Below are 11,262 nucleotides of genomic sequence, written 5' to 3'. Positions count from 1 at the left end.
ATGATATGGTATAGTTCTAACATCGACTGTCAATATACTCAATATCACTCACATATCGAGAATTGATACTCTACAATTATGACTGCTACCACTACCACTACTACTACGGTCGCCGTCGCCGGTGGAACTAAAGGTCTTGGTCTAACCATTGCAGAAGCATTGGCCGTCCATGGCAAGCACAATGTGGTCATACTCAGTCGAAAGGTGAGTGACATTTTCAGCATAACCAGAAACATTGCCTTGCTAACACTACGAAGAGTACTCCTGGTCTAGATGAGAAGCTACCAGCTCGTTTGGTCGTTGTTGATTATGACAACGTCCAAAGTCTGACAGAGGCTCTCGAAGAAAACAAAGTCAGGGACGTAATCTGTACCATCAACGCATATGGAAGCTCTCTACCAGAAAGGAACCTTATTCGCGCGGCGGAGAACTCCTCTACGACGAAGCGATTTATCCCCAGCATTTTTGCCGGGTTCGCATATCCCACCAAGTTAGTAGCGATAGTCCCCCAAGTACTCGGGGCGGTTGGAGAAAAGCCGGTCACGTATTGACCCTTGTGCTTTAGGTATCCCGAGGTCGCCAAATCCAAAACAGAGGCGCTAGAGGAACTGGCGAAGACATCCCTAATGCACACTGCTGTCTACAACGGCATGTTCATGGATTTCTACGGGTCTCCTCTGCTCAAATCCAACGTCGGTTCCTTTCCGATGTTTGTTGATATAGCCAACAACGTGGCAGCCAAACCCGGATCTGGAGACCAAGCCGTCGTGCTCACCCGGGTTCTGGACATTGCGAGATTCGTTGTCCGCATCCTCGATCTTGCGGTCTGGCCAAAGGAAAGCTATATCATCGGTGATAGGGTTACGCTTCATGACTTTGTTAATATGGCCGAAGAGGCGAGAGGTGTGTACAATCTTTTAGTACTGGGCATACATCGTAACTTGTCTCACGAGTCTATGTCAGGTACCAAGTTCCGTATCACCTATGACTCTAAGGAAGAGTTAGAAGCAGGACAGGTCACGGAATTACCTTGCTACGATGCCACCTTTGCTGTAGTGGGCAAAGAAATGACCAAGCAACTATTTGCTCAGACTGGGTTGTGGATTGTCGGAAATGAGCTTGACCTCAGACCTGTCAGCACTCTCAATGAGACTTTCCCGGATATCAAAACTATGACCTTGCGGGAATTCCTCGAACTTTCATGGAAGGTTTAGGTTGATGATGGAGTAATGCGACATCAGAAGGGTGAGGGAGAAATTACGAGACAAGGTAATTTAGTAGCAAGGAAGATATCATTGGCTGATTGGTTAGCGCCTCTCGCAGGAGGGGTCTGTGAGGGCACAGAAAGATCGAGTGGTATGATTGGAAGAGTTGTCGAGACTAAGTACATATAAAAATATACTGAAGATAGCAAATGCTTACTACATGTGATAGGCTATACCCGCATAGCCGGAATTACATCCTGAACTCTGACTTCCTTCCCCTATATCTCGTGACATGATACGACGAACAAAGCGTTTATAGCGTAACATGCAGGGGATTGCTAATTTGTAGGGTTACAACACTAGCCTTACGAGCACCCTTAGTTTGCGGGTCTGTCGGAACGAAGCGATGCTGTGAGAGGCCATAGCGAGACAGACTAAGATGAAAACAAGCCTCACGGCCGAGTTTGCCGACCTTTATCCACTCGGAACCATCCAACCACACTCGCCTAAACGCTAGGGTTTTGGGGCACCATGAGCTTGGCTTCTTTGGTCTTAGATTGCATTCATAGCTCAGTTTGCGAGCGTTCATGGTCTGTCAGCCTTGCAGGTAGACCCTCCGTGAGACCCAATAGCTGATTTTGCTGCGGCCACCTGGAAATAAAGTCCTGAGTGGGAAATTGGTTATAAACGACCCCTGAGCAAGCCCGTCTGTGTGAAAAATGCCAACATTCCATTCTCTTCGCCTGCAGGCTATACATCATGGCTACCATGAACAGCCCCCGTCGAGTGGCTGCAAATGGCCAAATGAACTCAAATGAGCCAAGTCCGATACTGGAGCCTCTGCGGTATCGGACGAGGAAGTCACTATACCTTCTTTCTTTCTATGTTGCTATTCTGCTCGCTCCCTGGATCATGACCTGTGTCATGATGGTGCGTCCTCTAGACGCTGCCTCCTATACTCGCCAGGGCCTTGGTCAGTCGGCAGCCGTGGTTTTGGATATTCTCGTCAGCTTTGAATTGATCCTCGTGCTTGAAAAGCTACAAGCCGTCCTCGCCATTCCCATCGTCTCCGGGTTCCTGGCCCAAGCGGCCGTTGTCTACACGCAGCGACGTTCGCCTAATCAGAAGCTGTCCCTCCGACAGATTGTCGCTCTAGCGGATCGTCCCTGGGCCAATGTGAGGTCATGGTTTCGCAGTCTACCACTCGATGGCCATGGATCCTCATTGGCCATCTTTGGAGGGCTGTTCGTTCTGCTCGTAGCAATCACCCCTGCCATTCAGTCAATCTTAATCAAGTATGAGGATATCACCATCGCCACATGCTGGGAGATGCCGGTCTGGACATGCGAACCATCGAACATCGCCACAATTGTGGGCCTTGACCCGGAACCTGCCGCTCTAGAGTCCATGCCTCAAAGTCTTGCTGTCCAGCAGGTAGCCAAGAAAACGCAGCTGGTAGGCGAGCTCGACGTGCAACCTTATTTATGGCCGGAGCAATGGACAACGATCAACGATGCTGAGGCTATCGAGAGAGGCACATTCTTCTGGTATGACAAATCATTCCGTTCGGACCGGTATTTCGTATCTGCACTGCAAAATGGAACCAATACCGGTGTTTTGCGCCAACATGCCATCCGGTTAAACTCATCGTCCGCCTGCGAAGCGGTGCATTCATCTGAGTTCCCGCAGACGTGCTCGGGTGACCGTCCTTTCGTGACTAACCTGACTGCCCCTGATACACTCGATATTCGAATCTGCGCGCCCGGCGCGTTCGGTCAAACCCCTTGGACTCGGAGTCGGGACCGCCAGGATATCTCAGAGGAGCTGTGGATTGATGTAGATTTCACAGTCGAACAACTCAACTTTACGTTGAAATGTACTACAAACACCACTCGGGGGTACTTCGAAATCAGCAACTACCATAATGGCAACAACCCGGGACCTCTTCTCGAGAAATGGCCCAGCCAGGAGGTCCTGAAGCACGATTTCAATGACTATCTGGGAGTAGACGACGACTATGCCATTCCATCAGTTGTGTAATAAGACACCCCCTTCCAACACCCTTCCTATCTAATAGTCACTGGAGGAAATAGACTACTAACCGACAGTACTATATACCAGTGACAACGACACAACAACCCTTGGCCCCACCGGCCTACCCGATCCCTTCAACTACGAAGACCTCTACGCAGCCGGCCCACTAATGACGAGTGCGTTGGCTCTATTCGGCAACCAAAGCTTCCTCAACGCCGCCAGTTACGCCATCACCACCAACACCACCAGATCCGCACTATTCTCCATCTGCCAATTCAACGCCTTACCATTCACCCGACTCTCCCTCACCGGCTTCAGCACCGCCGGCGATACCTGCGAGGATCTCCTATGGGATATAGACAGCTCCAGCGACGACTACTGGTACCAATACCTCATGAATACAATCTACATCTGGGTCGCCTCGTTCAACGATACCCAGTCCGCCGCTACAGCACTCGACATGGCGACTTACTTCGCCAATGAAGCCGTGCTAACCAGCACAGCAACGCAAGGCTGGTCATATAACTCGCGAAGCATCTACTTTGATAGTGGGACGGTGCTGGTCAAGCCCAAGTGGAGCTTAGCCGGGGTGATCGTCATATCGGTTCTTATTGGCTTGCAGATACTGGGTCTATGTCTCATTGTCTTTTACTGCCACTCCGTCCCTACCTGGACGGATAGTCTCGATGCGTTTGCGATGCTGCGCATGGGTGCGGAATTACATTGTGAGAAGCATGTGCGCTTTGCGGGCATTAGGGATACGGATAAGCGGGATTGGGAGGACCTTGGTCGTTTTGATGGGCTTGTGGGCGTTTTACTTGATGGTAGTGGGATGGTGCAGGGAGGAGGAGGAGGAGAAGGAGGAGATGCAGAGCATAGTAGTATCAAGGATAGCTCGCCGTTGGTTCGGAGGGCGGAGGGAGGTCCGAGCACTTCCTCGGGGATTGAGTTGGCTGAGCTCCCGCCATATTCTTCTACGGTCTCGGTTGATGCTCATAATGATGGAGGGAGTGAGGAGAGAGATGAAAGGGCAAGGAAAGAAGGGCTAGAGCAACCGTTTCGTCTTGCGGTCGGTGCGCCGGGCTTGATTACGAAGAGCATGGCTCCAAGGAGGAAGACACGGGGGCAGAGGAGACAGAGGAATCCAAGGGAACGGAAGAATCCAAATCTTGTGATCACAGGTGAAACGCAAGTGTGATGGAAATGCTGATTTTCATAGTAACTTAATATATATTGGTGAACCAACAGTTTCATGGTAGAATATCTTCAATTAATTAGCCGTATAATACACAGAAAATACTACCTCATGAAATAGTAGACTTGAATCACGCAGGTAATAGCTACTAGTTGTCAGTGACTACTAAACTAGCATATATGTCAGTTCACCTGAATTATATAATTACAGAAGACGTATTCATGTAACTACTCAGTACAACCATGTAGAAAGTATGCTGATTCGACTTGCAGTATTTAGAACATTAATATATAGTACTATTGTTGAACTAACATCACAATAGGGACTGGTGATTGAGGATGTTAAGTTCCTACTTATGTTTATCTCAAGTCTAGATATAGATATGGTGGGGGTGTGGGATACGAAGAGTAAAAGCGTCACTGTGTTTGTTGTAGCCGTTGGAGGTTACTGATTTTTCAGGATATGGAGATCATCCAGTAGTACTAAGCTTTGGGTATACAGGTTAGCGAGGGTGGTAGTTTGATGGGAAAGCAAGTGCTATGTGTATAATCACTCGATGGCAATGTTGCCTGGGGTTGAAGATATAAATGTTAAGTTGGTTCTTATTGCTGGAAAACACTGCAGCAACAATCATGATACTAAGGCTACTTATTTGTTGTAGATCTACAGCTTCGGGGGAAGGCGAGAATAATCGTTGGTCTAAATCTCGTCCTAGGACATAGTGTAGGAATGCGACGCTCTTGAAGCTTGGTACATTAAAAATTCTAAGATTATATTAATGCAAAAAAAAAAAAAAAAAAAAAAAAAAAAAAAAAAAAAAAAAAAAAAAAAAAAAAAAAAAAAAAAAAAAAATCAATCAACCTCGTCTGAAACAGCAGCAAAGCAGGATAGACCAAGATAACCTGACCCTCCTGTATATCATCAATAGTCATAACAGGCCACAAGCTGGCAGGGTATCGTCGATATGCGAACAGGCAAGGCTGCAGCTCCAGTTCTTGCGATTGGAACTGAGCGAACGCGACAAGAAAATATAGCAAACACAGGGAAACAGACAGTTCAAGGAAATAATCAACGAGGGTGGACACAACGGTGATAATGACAAAGGAGAAAGGTCCAAAAGAGGGCAGCCCGACAACTCAGGCTAGATACAAGATGTAGATGATGGAGAGGACGAGTATCGCACTGAGAATGTTGGCCGCAGAACGGTCAACAGAGCCGTATCCCTATTGCTCATGATCCGGCTTCTGTTCATGCGCAGTGGTTGCTTCTTTGTCGGTTTCCTCGTGCTCCTCGGCATCAAGGAACGTTTCCCTTTGCTCTTCTTCTGCTTCATCCGAGTCTTCCGGAACCGGAGACTTTCCTTTGACCATAGTTACTTCCTCCTCCTTTCCAGAGTCCTCCTTCTCAGCATTTGCCTCTTCAGCCACGTCTGCATCAGGCTCCGCCTCTGCGGCCTCTGCGTCTTCGGCTGGCTCCTCAGCCTGCTCCGCTTGCGCTGCAGCGGCTTCTGCTTCTGCCTTTTCCATTTCGGCCGCCCTGGCCTGTTGTCTCTCCCAGACCTCCTTGCGAATGCGGTCATCTTTGGCCCGACGGAGTCTTTCGGCCTCCTCCACACCACCACTCTTCTTCAACTTGCCTTCCTCGACAAACGCTCCGAGCTCCTTCTGGAAAAGCCCGATACGGCGAGTCTCCAGCTCCTTCTGGCGTGCCTTCTCTGCCCGCTCAATCGCTTCCAAGCGAGATTCATGGTTCGGCTGCAAGGCGCGCACCTCACCCAAGACGCTGTCTTTGGCCTTCATGGGATCCACAGCCGGATCAATCACAACATTCCGCGAGGTGTTGCGCAATGTGGGACCGCCTGTATTGTTCTGCATCGCCTGCTGCTTTGTGGCCTGCTCAACAAGTGCAAAAGTCTGAGCTGCCTTCTCCAGATCATCCTGAAGATCAGCTGCGAGGTCCTCTTGCATAGTAAGCTGGTCACGCTCCTCACAGACTTGCTGAAGTTCCTTCTCCCAGATCTTGGTCCAGACGGGTTTCTCCCGCTTAAGGAAATCTTGCATCTTCTTGATCTCCTTGGTGACGGCGCTGATGTCCTTACTCACCGACTCCAGTTGCCTGGGGAGCGGTCGGACACCACGAGTCACGACATCTTTGCGGAGATCCTCAACCAAATCTTGGAGGTCATCAACCCGCGCCACAAGACGTTCTGACTCTTCGGCAAGCTCCTTCTTCCCAGAATTCACACGCACACGGCCTGCATCGCCTTCGAACGACGGTACGGTGACGTCAGCTGCAGCCGTCTTCAGTCCACCTGCTTTGGTACGGATCGCGCTCATTGAGCTTGCAATATCGGCGGTGAAGTTCGAGTACGTCTGACGTAGTACAGCAAGGTCACGTCGCAAACTCTGAAGCTCGGCGATTTGACTGTCGCTCCCCGCAATAGGACCCTTCCGGGTATCGCCAGTCTTGGCGGTAGCTGCGACAGGCACAGGAGGCGCAGCAGCAAGGCGAGCCATTTCTTTCGCAGCTTCCAGTTGACGGTCCGACACACGTTGCATCATGCTTTCTTGGCCCTCGAGGGCCCCTTTAACACCTTCGATCATGCGACGGACTCCACCGAATTCATCGTCAAAATGCTTCTTGACCTCATCCAGAATATCAACATTCAACACCAACACAGATCGGTCCTTGACATCAGCCAGATCCTCCAGCTCGTGCCGGACCCCTGATACTGGGTCCTGAATATAGATTTCCGGCAAGTCAACCCCGTTGTTGTGGGTGTTCCAAGCGAACTTCTCAATAAAAGCTAGCTGCAGTCTCCCGATAGTAAGGCCAGTATATCCTTCTGGGAGAACGTATTTCTTGATCTTGCTTCTGTATTGGAGGAATAGAGTGAGCTCCTTGCCTGGGGACTGCTGCTCAGGGGAGTATTGGACTGATTGAGGTGGAGTAGAAGCAGACACAGCTGGCTCCTGACGTTCAGATTTAGGCGTTCCTGGGCGGGCAGCCGCGGTAGGGGCAGCATCCTTTACAGGTTCAAATGCCTCCGCGAGGGACGGCTCTTCAGAAGGTCGTGGGAGATCGGGCTGCCGTCCAATAGCCGGGTGATCTGCCGGTCCACTTCCAGGGCGTTCAACAGACTTGTCTTTGGCGGCAGTAGCGCCCTCCGCTGGAAGTTCTGCAGGTGACCCAACGCGAGATTTTGGGCGCTCCTCTTCGATACTGGGAACGCTCGAAGGCGCCTGTGAAGCGACCTTTGCGTCCTGCAGCCGATTTGTCGATCGCTGTCGTCCATGGACTGACCCGCGTAGACGCACAGCGTTCAGCGACTCCCGAACATCACGCCCTCGATTCGGGATCGGGGAATTTTGGGTCGGAAGGACTGGAACACCGCTTGAAGAAGTTCCCAGATGTTTTTGTATCTGATAGGCCGAGAACCTTCGCGAGGCCCGACGTTCCAGCTCCCCGCTTCTCTGCAGAGCACCGAGAGCATCGTCTTGTTTCGGGGCGGGCGGAGGGGGCGGTGTGGGATAAGGTGGCGCGTTGGTCGAAGTCACGGAGCCCTTGGGAGTTGCACCAGATTCTGGTTGAGATCCTTGCGACAGAATGTTTTGTGCCTCGCGCCTCGACGCATCTCGTTCGGAATAGCTCGCTCCTCGCACATCAGCCGATGCCGCCGAAGACGCCCGGGCCATGGAAGGATCCTCCATAGAACCATTACTGCCAAATCGCCGAGTCGATCGCTTCGGAGACGTTACCGTGGAGGCAGTGTCCTCATATGCTTGATTCAACGCCGCCTGTGCCGAAGTTGCACTACTTGCACTTGTATGCCGACCGGGCAATGGCCTACTTTCCTCCTTCTGTTGCCGCGCACGTAGTCGAGCCTGCTTTTTCTTGAGTCCATGTAGAAGGTTAATGATGATGTCGCGAACTCGAGGGAGGTAGCGCTCGAGACTCTGTGGGGATGCATCTTGGCTAAGAGTATCTTCGAGGATCGTACGCAGGAGGTCGGGTACGGGGCCAAGATCTGAGGTGTCAACTCCGATGGCATTGAAGGCGCGACAAGCCAGGTTGAACTCATAGCCCAGTCGTACGTAGACGTCTGACACTTCATTCTCTGAGGCTTGTCGGCGGGACCACTGTGTCAGTGTCTCTAGCAGTTGCTTCGTGGCGACCAGCAGATGGGTGACGCTCTTTTCGATTTGGTTGATCTGTTTCTCGGGCTGTGGATCAGACGCACCACGAGGTCAGCCGGAGTATTTGTGGGACGGCTGGGGGGTGGTTTGGAAGAAACCCAAGCAGTGGCTGCATGCCACCACGATGGAGGGGAGCACTTACTACCACGCTCTTTGAGGATTGAGATCTCGTCGAGCTCGACGAACTGCGTGGTGCGGAGGTCATGGCGGATTCCACACTGCTCCCTGAACCGGATGGGAAATGCTGGGCTGACGGACTTCGCTGGGAGCGGGAGGAAACGCTGGAGGCGGACTGCATATGTGCAAGGCGGGAATCCGGGACAATTATTCTTTTCGGTGGCAGTTGATAAGTTATGACACGAGTATATTAGGAGCGACAAGAGGATGCAGTGTGCAAGGTCGCGAAAAGGGCTGGGGATTGAATATTGTCTCAGAGGTATGTGTAAGGGAGAAAAGAGAGAGGGAGGGAGCAGTGACGGCGGGATGGATCAAAATAGCCACCAAACGATGAGGAGAAACGAGGGAGATCAAACAGGAGAAAGAAGGAGGCGGCGTAGAAGAATACGCAACAAAGAAAGCAGGAAGGTAATAATGATAAGAAAAAAAGGTCCGCACGAGAAAGGTAGCGAGAGACAAGCGGGAATATAGCCAAGGAACCAGCCTCTTCGAGGGGGGGGTGGTGAAAGGTAGTAGTGTGGTGGTGGTAGTAGTTTTGGGTGGTGGTGATGCTGTTGGACTGGCACTAAAGCAGTCTAAGGGATCTGATAGAAGACCAATTTGGGCACAAGTTTAGTCTCCCGGCCAGCAGAGCAATGAAATGCCCAGCAGCGCAAGACAGACTGACTGACTGCAATTCAACGTCGCTGCCTTCCGAGACTTGTGTCAGCCTGAGGCATCAACAAGACAAACGCCCGCCAAGTCACATGTTGGCACCAGCCTCCGGGATTTTTGGTTTCGCCGGATCCACCTCAGCCGCGCCTCAGTTCAACACTACTCTCTTACAAACAAAGTATCATCCTTCAAGTTCCCCTGTAAATCCACTAACAGAGAGAGAGAGATATCTCGGGCTTAAGCCCTCCAGCGGTGAATAAAAGTACGCATTTGAATAGTACTTAATCGTCTCCCAATTATTGATACACCTCAGACGAGATTTTCTTCAGCCGGCTCAACCTTCTCATCCCTTCGTGTGGATACCTCCCCATGATGACACCGATCCCTTGGCCGTCCATGTCAGACTGCAGAACCAACTTGGGGTTAGAGTTTCAACGCCGGAGGGTCCCTTCCTATCAAACTTCCGGAAATCCTTTCCTGTGTGACACTGCGTAAGGTTCTGTACACAGTAGTCCTAACGAGGCCGCGCGCACTTTGGTCCATACTGTAGTGATGGCAATGCCTCTCGATTGATTGATGGTCTTGTCTCAAGTTGGAACGAAAGGGATTCCTATGAAGTCTCCCTTGGCTATTGACAGAGCCACTCTTACGTAATGATGATATCCATTGAGATTATTTCTGGTTCAACGCCAGCAACAATATGATACTTTGTAAGCAGGCCCGATCCATCGTTGTGCGGCACAAGTCATGGAGTCGCTGGACGCCTGGGCAGGCGCTCAATATAATGAACTAGCCTAATAATGCTTAGCATGGCCCGGTCAATTGCCCCGGCGCTTGCCTTAGTTCTTACTGTATTCGCTTAGTCTCTTAGTAATGTGATATCTATAGCATCAAGTGGGTAGTGCGCTGAAGCGTCAATGAGATTGTCCATCAGGCAGGATCGTAGCGCAAGTCGGTTCGCTGATTTGCTTTGCCAGTATTCCCCAAACAAACCACCCAGCAAGCATGATGCAAGTATGGTTTCCGTCGATCATCAAGCTAGCCGTCTATCTCCTTGGCCCCGAAGATCTAATTCATGATCATGCTGACAGCTGCAGTAAACCAGCACAGATGTCTAGGTAAATAGAATTGGCACGACGCTGCTTCTCGATTTCAAGGAAAGCACGTCTGGAGAAGTATCTCTGGTGGAGGACTCTATAGATCGGATGCCTAGCCGGGTTAGTCGGGGGGTGGAATGGCTCTCCACCTCGCGAATGCCCAATTTTGGTGATTGCGAGGTGTGTTGGCAGGACAGCCGCCCTTGCTCAAGCGAACCTGAGCTCCGTTGCACTTACCGATCGCACTCGGATGGCAGAAGTACCGACTGGACTTTTCAGACGCGGTGACAGCAAAGACAAGGACCAAGAAGGTCTGAAGGAGCATGGGCTATGGAAGTGAGCTTCCATGCAGCAAGGGATCATTCCAGACCTAGGATCAGAGATACGGATGGAACTCATATGAATTCACCATGCAGCGCAATGGGTGGGCCTACTCCGAGTGGATTCTGACAGGCCGCAAGGGCAGGGAGTCCATTGAAATTGGCAACTCGACTGATGGAAGCAGAAGCAAGTGGAGTGAGGCGACATGGTGCGTCTCAGTAGTAGCGAAGTGGGAACACACACCTACACGCACGCACGCACAATTGTAATCCCATTCATGATGAAGCAGAGAAAGATGATGGCCAATAAATGTAATCGTTTTTTTTTTTTTTTTTTTTTTTTTTTTTTTTTTATGTGGGACTAAGTAGGCATTACGAAAGGCC

The 11,262-nt window shown here is 50.7% G+C and overlaps 3 protein-coding genes across 3 annotated transcripts; 2 read left to right on the top strand and 1 right to left on the bottom strand.

Moving 5' to 3' along the window:
* Positions 1 to 78: 78 nt before the first annotated feature.
* On the top strand, positions 79 to 1,214 carry BO85DRAFT_456581 (NmrA-like family protein; the record flags this gene model as incomplete). Its single annotated transcript, XM_025661458.1, has 4 exons — positions 79 to 204; positions 258 to 490; positions 566 to 903; positions 964 to 1,214. 4 exons carry the CDS (start codon positions 79 to 81, stop codon positions 1,212 to 1,214), a joined length of 948 nt encoding a protein of 315 aa, XP_025518801.1.
* Positions 1,215 to 1,965: 751 nt separating this feature from the next.
* BO85DRAFT_446035 (uncharacterized protein) lies at positions 1,966 to 4,542 on the top strand. Its single transcript, XM_025659405.1, has 2 exons — positions 1,966 to 3,241; positions 3,327 to 4,542. The coding sequence occupies exons 1-2, from the start codon at positions 1,974 to 1,976 to the stop codon at positions 4,435 to 4,437; spliced, it is 2,379 nt and encodes a 792-aa protein (XP_025518800.1). The 5' UTR covers positions 1,966 to 1,973; the 3' UTR covers positions 4,438 to 4,542.
* A 1,115-nt stretch (positions 4,543 to 5,657) lies between these two features.
* BO85DRAFT_435212 (formin-mediated actin nucleation enhancer) lies at positions 5,658 to 8,835 on the bottom strand (the record flags this gene model as incomplete). The annotated part of the gene is made up of 2 exons (XM_025658506.1): positions 5,658 to 8,657; positions 8,773 to 8,835. 2 exons carry the CDS (start codon positions 8,833 to 8,835, stop codon positions 5,658 to 5,660), a joined length of 3,063 nt encoding a protein of 1,020 aa, XP_025518799.1.
* Positions 8,836 to 11,262: the final 2,427 nt, after the last annotated feature.

The sequence above is a fragment of the Aspergillus piperis genome, assembly GCF_003184755.1.
Source record: "Aspergillus piperis CBS 112811 unplaced genomic scaffold BO85scaffold_3, whole genome shotgun sequence".
Lineage (NCBI taxonomy): Eukaryota > Fungi > Ascomycota > Eurotiomycetes > Eurotiales > Aspergillaceae > Aspergillus > Aspergillus piperis.
Note: the sequence above shows the minus strand (reverse complement) of the source record. Positions and strands in the feature narration are given on the sequence as shown.

What these genes read in the sequence shown, in the direction of transcription:
- BO85DRAFT_446035 (XM_025659405.1), top strand. Translation starts at nt 1,974, where the DNA reads ATGAACAGCCCCCGTCGAGTGGCTGCAAATGGCCAAATGAACTCAAAT. An exon ending in TATGCCATTCCATCAGTTGT is followed by an intron (nt 3,242 to 3,326) that starts GTAATAAGACAC and finishes ACTATATACCAG; the next exon opens with TGACAACGACACAACAACCC.